This window comes from Nomascus leucogenys, chromosome 13 (assembly GCF_006542625.1).
Source record: "Nomascus leucogenys isolate Asia chromosome 13, Asia_NLE_v1, whole genome shotgun sequence".
In the NCBI taxonomy this organism is placed as follows: Eukaryota; Metazoa; Chordata; class Mammalia; order Primates; family Hylobatidae; genus Nomascus; species Nomascus leucogenys.
Genome location: NC_044393.1, coordinates 47,791,762 through 47,809,507, shown reverse-complemented (window position 1 = coordinate 47,809,507; position 17,746 = coordinate 47,791,762). Strand labels below are relative to the sequence as shown.

At 42.4% G+C, this 17,746-nt stretch overlaps 1 protein-coding gene across 1 annotated transcript in view; it reads left to right on the top strand.

Moving 5' to 3' along the window:
* Positions 1-17,746, top strand: part of PCSK2 (proprotein convertase subtilisin/kexin type 2) — a 259,315-nt gene that overhangs the window by 125,769 nt on the left and 115,800 nt on the right. The window contains exons 3-5 of the mRNA XM_003268203.4: positions 3,641-3,754; positions 5,843-5,951; positions 14,696-14,733. Of these exons, the coding sequence (XP_003268251.1) occupies positions 3,641-3,754; positions 5,843-5,951; positions 14,696-14,733 (261 nt within the window). The remainder of the gene's footprint in view (positions 1-3,640; positions 3,755-5,842; positions 5,952-14,695; positions 14,734-17,746) is intronic.

Sequence of the window (17,746 nt, the reverse complement as noted above, 5' to 3'; positions counted from 1 at the left end):
AACAATCTAAATGACTAATAAGAGGGAAATGGATAAATTGTGGTATATGACTCTGGAACATTTAGGTAGCCATTAGTAATTAAAATCTGATAGCTAAGTAGCAGCATATTACAATTCTTATGGTAGGACACTCAGTGAAAAAAGAACCCACAACTTTATAGTATGATTACTACTCTTTAAAAATTAGGCATGAATATGAATTAAGATTGAATGAGAACCCAGAACAATAAACATGATTAATAGGGTTACACGGTATCATTGGGGGGAAAAAAGTTTTCCAGTTATTTGTGTGTAACAAGTGAAAGCATATACTGTTAAAGGTGTTCATCTCTTTCAAAGTGTAACTGTGGACAAGAAGATAAACTGACAGATTCAGAAAGCCCCCTTCAGTCTCAAGACTCCTAAATTTCTGAGTTGCAAGGAGGCAGTGCCCAGCATTCCTAAGCATCACTAGCTTCCATTAAAACCTAATTTATGGAATTAAAAATTAATTTCATGGAAATGAATTTGAGCAGTCTTTTCATTAAAGCGCACTTCGTCTAAATGAGTTTGGAGTGATGGTAATAGCCATTCCTGCACTGTTATTTATAAAGGTGAAATCTGATGTGAGTATTTTTGTTCTTACGCTACCGAGAAACAACATATTGCTTAGAGTTTTCAAACTTCCATGTGATAGTTGCTCTTGCTCCCCGAAGATCCTCTCAGGGAAGTTATTTATGACAAGTAGTCCAATAGAATGGGAATCCCTCAGTGAAAGTCAACCAAGGCCTCTGATCAATGAGTAGAGCAGATAAAGGCCTCTCATTGTGGGACCAAAATGGGAAGAGGCAATGGCCAAAGTGAGACACCTTCTTTCCCAAGTGCAAGAGGCATTCTTGCTTCCATAGTAAAAGAAGGTTACGAGATGGGTGTATCTGATGGTTATGTTTCCAGGTGGAGAACTATACATTTACTTCAACATTTTAAACATTCTGTTAATGAATATGCACACGTGCACACGCACGCACACACACACACACACACACACAGAGCTATGGGAATATGCTGCACAAATCTCTGACTTCAGGGAAAATAATTGACCAAGGCCCCCAGCTGCTGCACTCTGAAATCTGTCACTGTGCCAACAAGGCCACACTCCCCCCAGTGACTGCGAGCAGCAGGGGAACTCAGGCAGGCCCATTTCTGGGAGACACAGGGCTCCTCAAATTTAATCCCCAACAGTTTTACCAAACCATCCTTAGATTACAGGGGAATTGGTTTCGCCCAACTTTGTTCACTGTTCTTTACTTAGGTTCAGACTTACATCACAGTTTCTTGTATTTTTCTCTCATAAAATACTTGCACATTTAATACCATCTTGGCAATGGCTTCCTAGATGATATACATGTGTGTGCATATACATGTACATATGTGACAGTATGACACACACATATGTACACACATACATGTGCATAAGTATATATATATATGTATATGTACCTTTGAATCACAATTTATCTCCATTTGATGGGCATTAGTAAGGTCCAAATTTTTGCCATTATAAAAATACCCATCTATCCCATTTTTCTAATTATTTCACATTTCTTTGGGGAGATTTTTTTAAGCTTGCCACAGTGACTGTGACTGTCCTTTGTTGGAATACCTCCAAAGAACTCCCAGAGCCAATGCCACACTTAACACTTGTTTTCCACATGTATAGATTTTCTGGTGTGGCTACGATTTCTCTGGCAAATGAGCTTCAGGCCTTCTCGTGTCGGTGTGTAGAGTAAAGAAGTGAGGAACTAGCCTTTCACAGGATCCTCTGCAAGGCAGTGCAGTAAGGAGGGGAAGGGTTTTCTGCCATGTCTGTGGTCTCTTCGTTCTTCTCTTCCTGCCGTCATTCTTGACCTGGGCCCTGCTGTCCTTCTCTCATCTGGTATCCATTAGAGTTCTCGATTACAAGCAACAGAAATGGATTCTGCTTCACTTCAACCAGAGAGAAGTTGTCAGGAAGATATCGGGGGCTCACAATCAATGGGCGGCTGGAGGATCAGTCTTGAAAGCTCTGGGGCTGGGTTGCAGGAACATAGCGAGGATCTTTTACTAGGAGAGCCTGGTGAGTGAACCTCCATGATAAATGGGCTCCAGGGGATCCTGGTCCTTGCTTCACCTTCCCAAGATTCAAATCCTGGGAGAGAGATACCCACAGAGGCACCTCTAAGGCAGAGGGAGACTCTAGTGCCTGTAGCAGGGGGGCACCTAGCACTTCACTCCACCAACACAGAACCTGATGGATGGGAAGTAATTCCCCCAAATACACTGGGGAGATTTGGGAAGAGGAAAAACAAATGTTGGGCTACAAAATATAATAGTAATATCCAGCAGCACCCTTTTATATATGTGCATAATCCTTGAGTTTGTACTTGTTTGGGGACTGGCCACAACTGTTGCATGATGAATTAGTCTTTGTCCAAGTGAAAGCAAGTTTCCTGATTAAGACAAAGCCTAGCCATTGCCAGAAGCCCACTTGAACTAACTCAGCTCCTAAGTTGCATTTCCATCCGAGAGCTTGGGGTTCTTTCTGACTGTCCAAAATTGAAATGTTGTCAGTGCAAGGACACAACACCATCCATCAATTTCTTGTCAGAGGTTCCTCTCTTACCTTCTAGGACTTTGCTATGACTTTTGTTGGCTCTCCAGGCAGGCTTCATTGTTTGTCTGTTTGTTCTTGTCTTGGGGAAGTTTTCTTTTTCAGCAGATTCTCAAATGTGATAGCACTGTCAACAAATTAAAGACTGGGAAGCCATCCAGAAAAATTATCCATGCTGTTTTCACTCTCTCCCTTTCTGAATCCACATCAATCCTCTCTCCTTAATAGAAATGTTCCATTGTTTTATTTCACTTAATGACCCCTACTACATTACCTTCTTTAAGAATACTTTACTCAGCCAGCTGCGGTGGCTCATGCCTGTAATCCCAGCATTTTGGGAGGCCAAGGCTGGTGGATCTCCTGAGGTTGGGAGTTCAAGACCAGATTGACCAACATGGAGAAGCCCTGTCTCCACTAAAAATACAAAATTAGCTGGGTGTGGTGGCTCATGCCTGTAATCCTAGCTACTCAGGAGCCTGAGGCAGGAGAATCACTTGAACCTGGGAGGCCAAGGTTGCAGTGAGCCAAGATCACGCCATTGCCCTCTGGCCTGGGCAACAAGAGCAAAACTCTGTCTCAAAAAAAAAAAAAAGGAATACTTTTTCTATCTAATTCTTACTTTAGGGAAACTCATTTTGAGCCATCACCAAAGCCTATCTGTTCAGTGCAACCATAAGTAAATGCTCTCATAAAATAATGGTAACGGGTCAGGCACAGTGGCTCATGCCTGTAATCCCAGCTCTTTTGGAGGCCGAGGCAGGCAGATGGCTTGAGCTCGGGAGTTCGAGACCAGCCTGGGAAACATAGTGAGACCACCCCCCATCTCTACAAAAAAATACAAAATAATAATAATAATAATGGTAAGGTGAGCACGTATATGAGATGAACTTGCTTTTGCCAAAGAAAAAAATGCACCTGATATACAAATGAAATTTGGATTCATGGAAACAAATTCCAGAAGAGGGAATGTTCAGATTATATTCAGGTAATATGTCAGCATTGTCATTCCAGGTAAAGATGGCTTTGCAGCAGGAAGGATTTGACCGAAAAAAGCGAGGTTACAGAGACATCAATGAGATTGACATCAACATGAACGATCCTCTTTTTACAAAGCAATGGTATCTGGTGAGTGTCGTTATGTCCTTTTGGACATTTCTCATCTTGAGACTCTGGATAAAAGATGTATTCCTGCATCCTCATTATTCACTAGGATGTTAGCCAGTATCCAACTCAGTGACCCTCTCTGTCCCCTTCCATATGTATTGATTTTCTGTCACCACCTGTGCATCTAGTTCTCTAATCTGCTTTCTTCTGGAACTGCTAAGTAGCCCTGGTCTCCTAAGGTGGAGGCTATGACCAACAACTGACAGAATTCTCTTCAGTTCTGAAAAAGTGTACCAGTGTATGACTGAAGACTTGCAAAACTATATAAAAGTCAAATCAGAGGTCTGGGAACAGTAATGCAGGGGTCTCAACAGACACAGTAACAGGGGACATAATGAAGTCAGAGGCCTAAAAGAAAGGATGCAATGACTTCGCAAGGGGCTATCAAGAAAGCTTGGAGACTAAAGTAGCAAAAAGAGCATCTATTAATGCTTCCTAAAACAATGGCAGGAAATCAATTCCATGGGGCTTAACTGATGCAGGCCTGGAGGCACTAAAACCCATTTTGTCTGGTGAAGTGAGCATTTTGTGGGTCACCAACAGTTCATCATGATCCATTTGGATTGGCCAAGCTATGTTTAAAAAGGGATCAGTGACTCCAAACCAACCTGAACTGCAGGGCATATTGACAGAAAGGGAGTGACTAATTTGTAAATGTGAATGAAGCTTTATTTTATTTAAGATAAAAAAGTGATGAACAAGAGAGAGAACTAAATTACAGCCTTGTGAACAGCTACATTACAGGAATTCATCACAATTTCCCTTCTAGGGCTTCAGAGCTTGACTCTGACTTATGCTTTTTGGCATGGAAGTCCGAAAATCCAATATGGGTAATTGAATGAGTGTATTTGTGTTAGTCAGGATAGGCCAGGTTTGTTGCAATAATGAACAACCCTCAGATCACAGTAGCTTATCAAAATCAAGGCTTGTTTCTCACTTTTGCTACATGACTAATGCTTCATAATTGCTCAAAAACACAGGCTGACCAACCTCCATCTGAGCTCCATTCCCACACGGCTTTCATAAGCCCCTCAGCAAGGAAAAGGGGCAAATTGTAGAATTTTTAAAAGAAACTCTTAAAGCTTCTGCTGGATGTGAAAAAATGGCACATGAGATCACATGTCATTGGCCAAAATCAGTCATCCGCCATTCTAACTTCAGAGTAGGTGGAGAGGAATGTAGTCTTAACACATCTCTAGAAGAAAGAGCATAGTAAATTTTTTAAAGAGCCCTAATGACAATCACACAATGTTTTAGCAATATCGTAACAGCCACTGATCACTGCAGGCTTTCGCCAGTACAAGCTCTGACTTCATTATTTTTTTTACAATCCATCCTGGAGAGAACCTACATAGTACAAAGATGCATGAAAAGATGGGAGTGGACATATTACTGTGGAATTGTTCTTTGTTTTCCTTTCTTTCTTTTCTGAAATATTTTTGGGGACCAGGATGAGGGGCCTTAGGATTTATTTTTCTGCATTAGAACATGCACTAAAGGTGAGCCAGTTTTCTTTAATTCAGTTCAACAAATACTTTTGAACAAGACTTAGTGTGGTGGCACTGAAATTACAAAGATTAACTAGGACATGTTACCTCCTGCAAAAGATATTGTTATTTAGTAAGAAGTTATATTCAAATAAGAATAATCCAAAACAATATGCTATAAATCCAAAACATGAGGTATAAACAAAGAGATATGAAAGTGAGCATTTAATTCTAAATCAGGGAGGGTTTCCTGCAATAGCAGCTCTTTTATAGAAAAAGTTTAAAGATAGTGATCTAGTTATAAGATATTAGGGGATTGAAACTATGTTTGCATATTTACAGAAAACAGAAAACACAAAGTGTTTATACCAAAAAAAAAATGGAGAGGAAACACTATAGGTAGGTTGGGAGGGACACCCAAAAGTACTGTTTCATGGAAGATGTGGCCTTTGAGCTGGTCCTGAAATATTAGATGGCTATAGAGCATGTCAAGTAAATCTGTACATCAGTGCTTTACAACACCAAACTAATACCATTATCTGCTTTGAAATTCCTGTACCAGATCAATACTGGGCAAGCTGATGGCACTCCTGGCCTTGATTTGAATGTGGCTGAAGCCTGGGAGCTGGGATACACAGGGAAAGGTGTTACCATTGGAATTATGGATGATGGTGAGTATTTTGAAGCCTGTGCCTCATTTGGAAATAAGCGTGCCTTTGCTTGCCTTTCGATAAAAGTTGTATTGTTTTGGAGATGCTAACCAGAGATGGAACAGCAAGATACTGGGCCTGATGGCCACACTACACTGTGCCCAAATCTTCACCTTTCTTCCAATCAGTGGTCCTCAAACTTGAGGTTGCACTTAACAAATATTTTTTGAGTTAATAAATAATAAGCTAAACATGAATAAATGAAAGCTGCCTGTCACTCAACCATAATTTCTTACTGTTTACACTTTACCTTAAAATGTCTTCTAAACCTCTTTGTATTTACCAACAATTTCTCTAGACCCACACTATCCAATGTAGTCACCACTAGCCATATGTGCCTATTTAACTTTACATTTTAATTAATTAAAGTTAAATAAAATGTAAAATTTTATTTCAATTCCTCAATCACACTAGCCTCAAGTTCTTGATATCCACATGGGGCTAGCAGCTGCTGAAATTCAATTCCATTTTCATCATCACAGAAAGTTACATTAGCGTGACTCTACATCCATAAAACAGCTTTTCAGTAACAGGATTGGGGCTTGGGGAAATTTGACTTTATTGCTGCTTTCAGAATAAACCCTTGTAAAGTAGCCTTTGATAACCTTTTATTACAGACATCCCTTACATGTTATTCATCCTGCGTGCCTACCAAAGACTTAGCAGAGCTTCATTTTCTGTAGTTTGTGATATGAAAACCAATGGGCTTGACGAATTGGCATTTTTCCAACTACACACGTCCTTGGCCCTGCCAAGACTGTGGAGAATCACCGCCTGTGGTTGTTTCACTGGGGACGTGTTGTTGCCCTCCATCACCCATCTGGGTCTGCCAGCAAAAAGCTCCACTGTGCATTATTGACCCAATTATATACAAAGGCTACACAGAGATGAAACAGTTGAGCCTTTCCCATCTGAAGATCCTCAAAGAACAGAACACTATGTTCCTTAAAGTAAGGCTTTGAAGCAGAAATGACAGAGGAAACCAAGAGGAGCCAGCCTGCTTAAAACCTGAGTTGTCTTGTGTGGGCTCATTAAATATCAACATAAAAACAATGCCTCAATGTTTTTTGATGTGTGAGACATTTTTAAGTGGATGTAAAACCTTCCTCCAAAGGCCAAGGGCTCTCACAAGAAGAAAGGAGCCCTGCATGAGAGTGTGTGTGCTCAGATGTCAGGAGTTTATAAATGTTTCTTCTTTTCTCACACTTGTTCTTGGAAACTGTTCCAAAGGGGTTCAGGCCAGCTCACCCAGGAAAACAATGCATCAGGGTTTGGGGGAAACCTACCTAGAGATATTGTAATGACCATTTCTAACAGCATATCCTACTGGGTATCCCCAGCTGGGGATCAGAGAAGCCACCCTAAAAGTGGCACTAAAGTGCCAACAGATGCACATTGCTCTGCTCTTAGGAAACCTCCAAGAGTACTGTAGATGCTCATTTCAGAATACTTCAACTGAAAGCTCCTTGACTGACTCCTAAAGTCATTGGCTCCTGACTCATTTCCACATGGAGAGGCAAGCCCTTTAGAAAGTCTCAGCAGAATTTCTCATTTGATGGTCTTTCTTCAGCTGATTAGTGGCCTTTGGGTTCCCAAAAAAGTAAACTCTGACCCCCAATTACAATTCCTGGTTTCTTCTTTGTTTTAGTCAATTACTGCTGCAGAACGAAGCATCCCAACATTGAGTGGATTAAAAAAAAAAAACCATGTTACTATCTCTCACAGTTCTGTGGGTTGTTGGAGTTCAGCTGGACAGTTCTGCAAGTTCCACTGGGGTCTATCATGCAGGTGGAGTCAGAAGGCAGTTGAGGCTGGATTCAACTAGAGGCTCCACTGGGAGGCTGAAATGGCTCAGCCTCCCTCCCTTTCCATGGAGTCTGAGGACCTCTCCTCTCACATAAGGCCCCCAGCAAGGTAGATGGATTTCTTATAGGTGGCTCAGGACTCCCAAGAGTAGGCATTCCAAAAGAGACGAAGCAGAAGCTGCCAGTCCTCTTAAAGGCTAGACCTGGAATGGGCACCGGTAACTCTGCCACTTATGTTGGATGAATGGTCCCAGGGCCAATCCAGATTCAAGTGGAAAGGAAATAAACTCTGAATTTGTGGCCATTTTTAATGCATCACATGCTATTCCATATGATAACTGAAGAAAAGTATGATGACCAAGCCATTCTCCAAGTCCACTGTTGAATAGCAAAATGAGCACATTTGGGACAAGGGCAGCTCCCCACATGGTGAGGACGAGGACAGATGCTCTTGACATGTAATTGGCCATCTCTGCCCTCACAGCTAGAACCGGGAAGGCTGGCAACACCAGTACTGCATTCTCTCTCTTAATGTCCTGCACGCATGAATGGTATGGTGCCATGTCCCAGATATTTTCTTGGCAAGATATTCCAAAATAAGGTTAAAGACAGACACAGATGCCAAACCTGATACCTAAGGGCAAAACTAATGTCATATTCTATCAACGCTGTCTCTCCATATGTTGGCCTGTGTGGCAAATGTTCAATCATCTGTGTGCAGAAGTTTCAATTTGTGGACAGCCAGGTTTAATCACTGCCCTCCCATCTCTGGTTGCCCAACTCCAAACTCAGCCATCATCCCCCCTGCTGGATCCAGTGACTCAATGGATGCTCAATAAATATCTGCTGTCTTCACTTAGGTACAAAGCAATGTCATTTCCACATGATACAAATCACTAGGAGAGGACCTCCATGGTTAGCTGCTGTCCAAAGGGGCAGAAATTATTTCTTAAGGGTCTACTAGGATATTTCACTTATGTAGATGTTAGCAAGAACCCCACTTAATGATGACAACATCATCCCTTTTACTGTAATGGAATTGTTTAGAGTTGGGAACTTGACCTGGAAAATGGAATGTGATCATGACAAGATACAGTGATGGACAAGAGTCATCCAGGCCAAGAATAATTCAGGGAAGATGGCTGGTTCTCAAGATCACACAAGATCAGAGAAGGCATGGGTCAAGGCCCTTAGCCATTATCAGATGGAGCCAAGGAAGTGAGATGGAAGGCCAGTGAGGTAAGGTCAGAGGGAGCTTCAAGCTGAAGTAAGAATAAACAACTAACAGTAAAAACGACTAACATTTATTGAGTAATCACTATGTGCTAGACACTGCTTAGCATTTTGGAAATACAACCACAGTTATTCCCTAAGGTTGGTATTAATATAATCCCCATTTTACAGATGAAGAAACTGAGGTTTAGGGAGGCAAGAAACTGCCCAAAGTCTCACAACTAATTCTAACCACCATTCTTGGTACTTGAAACCTAATCCTTTGCTCTGCCTTCCTGGTGAGACTTTGTGAATGGGGGCCTCATTCAAAATAGCATTAGGAGATATACCTAATGTTAAATGATGAGTTAATGGGTGCAGCACACCAACATGGCACATGTATACATATGTAACTAACCTGCACGTTGTGCACATGTACCCTAAAACTTAAAGTATAAAAAAAAAAAAATGACATCACCAGGATGTGGAAATTCTCCAGGACGAAAGACATAGTTTTTTCAATAAACTCAAATAAATAAATAAATAAAAGATTCAAGCCTGAGGACCAGATAGTCACCCACACCCTTCTGAGAGATTTAGAACTCTGCGTCACATAGAAAAGCAGTAGGAAGGTCCAGCAGGGTGACTGCTCCAGTTACTTTTGCTGCATAACAAATAATCTTGTATTAGTCCATTTTCACGTTGCTGATAAAGACATACTCAGACTGGGTAATTTATAAAGAAAAAGAGGTTTAATGGACTCACAGTTCCATTGGCTGGGGAGGCCCCACGATCATGGCAGGAGATGAAAAGCATGTCTTACATAGCAGCAGGCAGGAGAGAGAGTGAGAGCCAGGTGAAAGGAGTTTTCCCTTTATAAAACCATCAGATCTCATGAGACTTATTCACTACCATGAAAACAGTATGGGGGAACCCGCCCCCATGATTTAATTATCCCCCACCGGGTCCCCCCAACAACACGTGGGCATTATGGGAGCTACAATTCAAGATGAGATTTGGGGGAGGACACAGCCAAACCCTATCCAACCCCAACACTTAGCAGCTTAAAGTTGCTATTTATCTTTAATCACGATTTTGTGGCACAGGAATCTGGGAAGAGCCTGGCTGGGCACTGCTCACTCAGCGTGGCTCATGCAGTTACGATGTTAGCTAGGCTGCAGTCTTCTGAAGGCCCCGCTGGGCTGCATATCCATGACGGTGCATTCCCATGGCTGGGGGTTGTTGTTGGCTGCCACTGGAGCTCATCTGGGACCATCAAAAAGAGTGCCCACATGTTGTGCTTTACTATAATTTGGTCTTGAGGTCTTACTCACCACAGTGGCTATAAACTATCCTGCCCCAACAGGACGCCAGGGAATTGGCTGTAGATGTTTACAATGTGCCTGTCTTAGTCCGTTCCTGATGCTATAACAAAATACCTTAGACTAGGTCATTTATAAATCACAGAAATGTATTTCTCACACTTCTGGAGGCTGAGAAATAGCAAATTCAGTATCTGATAAAGGCTTGCTGTCTGCTTCCAAGATGGCCCTTTGTTGCTGCATCCTGTGGAGGGGACAAACACTGCATCCTGCCCTGGCAGAAGGGGTAACAAAAGGATGAACTCTCTCCCTCAAGAACTTTTATAAGAGCACGAACCCCATTCATGAAGGCACAGCCCTCAAGACCTAATCACCTCCTAAAGGCCCCACTTCAAAATACTATTGCAACTAGTGATTAAGTTTCAACATATATTTTAGAGGGACACAAACACTCAAATCTCAGCATTTCACCCTGCCCGCAAGCCCCCCCGCCGAAAATTTGTGTCCTTCACATACAAATACACTTATTCTAGCCCAGTAGCCCCAAAAGTCTTGATTTGTTCCAGCACCAACATCAAAGTCTAAAGCCCAGAGTCTCATCTAAATATCATCTGAATCAGAGATCAGTGAAACTCAAGGTACGATTCATCCTGAGGCAAATTGCTCTCCAGCTGTGAACTTGTAAAATCAAACAAGTTACGTGTTTCCAAAATACAATGGTGAGACAGGCATAGAACATACATTCCCATTCCCAAAGGGAGAAATAGGAAAGAAGAAAGGAGTAACAGGTCTCAAGTAAGTCCAAAATCCAAAAAGGCAAACATAAATTCTGAGGCTTGAGAGTAATCTTTTCTGACTCTATGTCCCACCTTCTGAACACACTGGGGTGGGAGCTGGGCCTCCAAGGCTCCTAATGACCCCTCCCCCATGGCTTCACTGGGCACAGCCCATGCAGCAGCTCTCATGGGGCGGAGTCTCATGCCTGCCATTCTCCCACACTGGAATCACATGTTAGTGGGTCTGTAGTTCTGGGGTCTCAGGGCAGTCCCACCCCCACAGCTCCACTGGGCATTGTCTTAGTGGGGGTTTTCTATGGTAGCCCCAGCCCATGGCAGTTATCTGCCTGGGCCCCGAGGCTGTAGGGTTAGGGTTAGGGTTACAGTTAAAGAACTGGAGCTCAGGGCCAGGATTCTGACATGCTACACATCTCAAGTGAACTATTAACATTCTACCTAGGAATATGCACATGGAACTCCTTCCTAGTTCCTTGAGGTCTCCAGGACTGTCACCGCTTCCTGAGAATTGGGACTATTGTGGATTAGACTTTCCAAAAAGTTTCAAATTGATGATAGGATACTAATGATTTATGAACAAAATTATAACCAAGTATTTGTCATTTCTGTGCCACATTTATTATGATTGGCTGGTGACCAGTCGGTACCCCCATAGGGTGTGAGCCATAGATAGTTGTACAGCTCAGGTTCTACGTCTAAATCACCTGCAGTTTTCCAGGACTGACACTGTGCCTAGCATTCACTGCTGAGAAATAAACAAAAGCATGAAGTATAAGAATGAATATGAGAATATTGTAAGAATTAAAAATAAGCCAATTAAGAAGATGTGTTCAGTACCTCCCACCTTAAAAGATAATCAAATATACAAAAATATAAAAGTACTATCTAGTTACCAAATTACTATTTTCCATTCTTCAGTCCATTATTACTTTTTCTGAATCGTGTTTGTTGTCCTTCACAGTCATATCAATCATTCTCTTTCTCAGACCAAAGTCTGTATCTGTTCTAACTTAACACTTAGTATTCCTCTTAACCTAATTTAAGATCGTTTATTTTAATTAGGCTAAATTTATCTTGTTTTAATTCTAATTTCCTTCTGGTCTCAAATTATCTCCTTGCTCCAGTATTTTCCCTTGACAGAGAAGACACTGCTATTTATTGGAACATTTTTCTCCTAAACAGCTTCCATTCTCAGAACGTGAAGCCATGTTTTAAAAATTGACTTCCTGTTGGAAAATATATTCTCTGGGTTGTCTTTTTTTACACTTATTTAGATAAGTTTGTTTGATCTAGCTAAGTGTAAAAAAGACACACCCAGAGAATATATTTTAAAATATAAATATTTAAAATATAAATTATAGTTTTGATAATTTATATTTAGGTACAAATTATCAAAATTTTTCACCCAACGAGTTCACAAAATTTAAGCTATCTTAACAAATAGAAGCAATTTAATTTCAACACAATATGCTGAAACCAAGTGGATATTTTTTAATGTTTCTGTTCTTCTGCATATGCACACTACTCCAGAGATGTGGTAGATGATAGGACTAATGATGATAAGAAATAGAATGTATTGAGTGTTTACTGTAAGCTGAAGACTTTCAATGAATTGAATGAATTGTCTCTAATCTTGAAAACTGCTTTGCAAAGTAAATAATAGTCCCATTTCAAATACAGGAAAAACCAAAGCTCGGAGAGATTGTGTCACTTGGCTAAAGCCACACAAGTGTTAGTGTCTGAGACCGGAGTGGAACTGGATCTGCTGATTTCAAAGCCTATGCTCATCCCCAACTTCACCCTACAGCCTAAACTGACCATTTTGCTGGGAGGATGTTTCTTGGTTTGCTTTTTGAGATTTGTTTGTTGTTTTCTTTTAGAGACAGGGTCTTGCTGTGTCTCCCAGGTTAGTGTGCAGTGATGTCCCTATTTTTTGTAGAGACAGGGTCTCACTATGTTGCCCAGGCTGGTCTTGAACTCCTGGCCTCAAGCAATCCTCCTGCCTCAGCCTCCCAAAGCACCGGGATTACAGGCGTGAGCTACCATGCCTGACCAAAATTGACCATCTTTGAATTAGAATCCAGAACAAGGGTTAACAACTTTTAAAAATATTTGTCTTTAAGTATTCTGATGCCTTTCCCTCTGAAGACCTCGGGAGGCAAGTGGGAGGAGAAGGCATAATGATTTGGGGTGGGGACTATAGTCTCCCAAGCTATAGAAAGCAGCCATAGTGACAGCAATTGCTTCACTCATCAAAATCAACAGTAAAACCTAACACACGTACTGTAGATTAGTGACTCTCAGTCCAGTTACTAATTGTATGACCAGAAAAAAAAAAGAAAAATTTCTTTTTAGAAATATGCATCCTAATACAAGCTCTTTTGGGGAAGGCAAATCTCTAATGGCGGCCTAGCCTTAGTAAGCATGCAGTGAAGATAGCAGCCTTGGGACAGATTTAATGATACTTCTGGCTTTTAGATATTGCATCCCCACATAGTTATTAAATGCACCAGCTGCTGGGCCAAGCACACCACATGCATTCATTTCTTTAGTCCTTACATTGTTCTCACCCCCAGTTGGTCAAAAAGGAAAACTAGCACAGAGAGTCCAGGCAACTTGCCTGAAGTCTTGCAGGCAGTTATCAGGGTGGTTGAGACTCAAATGCCTGTCTTTGACTCCAAAAACCTATGTTTGTAACCATTATGCTAGATGGTGTCAAGAACCTGCCCTGTTTCTTGGAGGGCTAGATGCTCAGGTGTAAATGCTGCAAAGATTATGTGGTTTTGCAAACCCAAATGAGAGCTTTTCAATTGCCCTCGAAGTTTCTTGATGCTTTCTGAGGTCCAAGGGTCTGATGGAACTCAGCAGTGCTCATAGCCCATGATTTTACCCTTGGAACGACCACTGGGCAACAAGACAGGCCACCATTCAGGAGAAAGCAGGGCTCCTGCTGAGACATTCAAGGCTCAAGCTTCCTGGAAAGCCACATTCTGAGGAGACAAGCCTCAGCTCCCAACCAGCAACACCTCGCTGGAAACCATTTGCCCTTTACCTAATGGCTTTTCTCGCCCAGCCATGTTCTGTTATTATTTCCATGCCAGAGTACATTCTCCTAATCCATTGCTGTCCATGCCCTGTTAAATAATAATCACTTTTCCTCCCCAGGGCCAGTTTCATTTCAGAGAAATGCCAGTTGATGCTTTAAAAATGTCAAGATTTCTACAAATCTCTTTTAGATTAGTGCTCTGATGAGCCATCCATCTCACTGTCACAAAGCCCCTTAGTGCTGACGTTTATGTCAGAAGTGTTATCCTTGGGCCTCAGACTCTAATTGGCTTCACTCCCAAGTGTGTCTGGGGCAGCTGTCTCTCCAGGCTGGCAGTGCAGCCCACCTTCACACCTCCACACAGAAGGGAGGTGCAAGGCTGCGAGCTTCGTGACGGGGCACTCACCCCCATGGCAAGCCTTCTGGCACCAGCCCCTTAAAGAGGGCACTTTCTTGGGCAGCTTTCCTGAGGACACAGTGGCAGGTATTAACCTTTGGTTCCTGTGTTATTGTTGTCTTTTCACAGGGATTGACTATCTCCACCCGGACCTGGCCTCCAACTACGTAAGTACAAGCAAACTTTGGTGGGGAAACAGATGCATCTTAAATGTCCTGGGGTCCCTGGCTATTAGGAACATGCATGTGTCTACGTGTCTATACACATGCATGCAAGTAGAGGAACATGCACACACACACACACGCACACACACACACACACAGGAGTACACCTGCCGGAACATATGCACACACACATGGAGGAACACACACACACAGGAACATACCCACACATGCATAAGCATAAAAGAAGATGCACGTGCACTCATAGGCACACACGCATGCACACACAGCCAGCCACATGGGCAGCCACGCGGGAACTGTCCATCCCATTGGAGGCACAGCTCAGGCCACAAGCAAATGGACAAGGCATGTGGCCTGGCAACAGGCAATAGCAGTGGCTTCGAGAGAAGAAAGAAACCTGACGTCTGAAAGAGCAGAGTGCCAAGAAAGTAGGTACGGGGAGGGGGAAGAAGAGAGAGACTTGGCAAGGTTTAAATCAACTCTACCTGATGATATTGAATTGAAGGGTGGAAATGAGCCATTTGGGTTCTTGTTGGACAAAACCAAAGGCAAAAAGCCAAAAACTGCAGTGACTCACATTGCAGCCCTAGCTTTATGAAAGTAAGACATTATCCTTTTCGATTATTTGTGTCACTTATGACCACTCCACTGACTTTCCCCCATAACATTGAGCATTTCTATCCCTTGACAAACAAGCAATGTTAGCAGAGAATCACCGAAAGCCCTGCTGGGCTAGAACCACACACTCTAATTTTTAACTCCGCAAGTCACACGCTGCTTTCCTGATGAAGCCCACAAGCCCTTTAAACAGAATCGATCAGTTATTTTAACCCCAGGGAGTACAAGATTCAAGCATTGGTGTGTTCACTTAAAATTATCCAAACTATTTCCAAGCTATACGTCTGAGACCTCCAGATCTAGGTGTAAAAAATGTTATCTTAGTCATTGAAGAGACTCATATTTAGAGAACAAGGGCTTGCATAAGAGAAAGGATGGTTACCCAGCAAAAAGTGTTTAGAGGTCACCAGTCTGGGTCATTTGTCCTGGAAGGCAAGTGTATCTATGTTGCGCAAAAAAAGTGGGAATATTCCATGTGTTTCGTGCACTGGGCAACAAGAAACAGGGCATTGAAGGGATCTTATAAATCTAGAAGAGCATAAATTGAAAGGAGCATCTTTTTTAATATTTGGAAAAACTATTAAATGAATCATTGACAGAGTCCAGCCAATGTGGCCCCAGAGAGAAATGACAGAAATTAAACCAAAGCTATATTCCCAGCAATGATAATAATCCATGTCTACGGAGAAGACCATTGTAAACTGCCTGTGCCAGCGGTCCTGTGTATGGAGTCTAAGGAAACAGCCCTTCTCCCTGTCTCCTCATGGTGCCTTCCCTACTGAACACGAGTGGAGCTGTCTGCTGGTCTTCTCATGTACATCCTTAAATGGACTGCCCTGGACACAGTCCTTGCTTCCTCCGCCTGACTTTGGCTGACTCCGCTAGTGCCTCCACCTTTCCCTGCCTCCTCCATAACTGCAGGGCCCTGGAGATGTGTCAGGCAGGGGATTGAGAAGAGCTGCATTGCATTTTCTCCAAGGCTTTGATGTATGTGGGGCTGTTCCTTACAGAGAGCAAGTGTGGCAGGGATCATGGCCTGCAGGGTCGGTGGTCCTCCCTCCGAGGGCTGTCCCCACTCCACCCTCTGCAGACAGAAGCATTGATATTCTCCACGGTTCCCTCCATCTCCAGGACCCAGTGCCTCACAGGGCAGCCACGTGGAGTTCTGCTCACTTTCCCAAACCATGCTTGGGAAAACAATCATCTTGCCACTTGGAGGACTTCAAGGTGGGGTGGCACCCATTGGGCTGCAGAGCTGAGGGCACATGGCCTGTCTCTTGTGCATAGCATAACCCCACAAAGGCCTAAGACATGGAGACCGACCTCTGCATCCTTCCCTTCTCCCTGCCTAGCCCAGGCAGTTCCTGTCAGGCTGTTCCCAACTCCAGCTGCCAGATTCGAAAAAGATAGTCATTCATTTGGGGCAAGAATCCTCTGGGGTTCCGGTGAGCTGCAAGTACAATGTTAGTGGATGGTGTGATCCATCTGCCAAAACCTTCATCTGAAATTGGAATGCGAAGCCTCCGTATTGAGCCGTGTCAGCTCCTCTGAGATCTGCAATACCAGAATATAACTGAAGAACTCCATCGGTTCTGTGAGTCTCAAGTTCTTTTTTCTTCTTTTCTTTCTTAAGAACATTTTTTCTGATTAAAAAATCAATGCATGTTATCTGTCAAAAAATATGAAAAAGCATAAAACAGATTCAAAACTAGCCATAATACCACCATTCTTAATATTTTGACATGTTTTGGGCCTTTAATTTCTATGTGTCTATTTTTAATGAAATTGGGCTCTTATTGCATATTCTTCCCTTCTGCTTGATGTACCATAAACATGTTTATGTTATTAAATATTCTCCAAAATATAATTTTAAGGGCTACATGGCATTAGCTCATGTTGTAATTTATTTAAACATTCTGATCTCCAATTGCTGAACAGTTAGGTTGTTTCCAATCGGTGTTTCACTGTAAGAGGGAGATGAGATGGCAGACGGTAACATGGGTGGACTCCAAGCCATGCCATGCTAAGGAGAACTGAAAGAACTGGAAAAGCTTTTCCTGGAAAAAAGAAAACAGGCACATTGAGTATGTTTTCAAATATTTCAAATTCTCCTGGTAGAATGAGGCATTCCACTTGTTCAGTAATTTCTCCCAAGAAAATTCCCACCAATGGGTGGTAACCACAGAAGGAAGATTTTAATTCAGTCAAAGGAAGAACTGTCTAGTGATTAAGATTAGTAAATTATTGGGAGCCCAAGGCGGGCAGATCACGAGGTCAGGGGATCGAGACCATACTGGCTAACATGGTGAAACCCCGTCTCTACTAAAAATACAAGAAATTAGCCGGGCGTGGTGGCACGTGCCTATAGTCCCAGCTACTC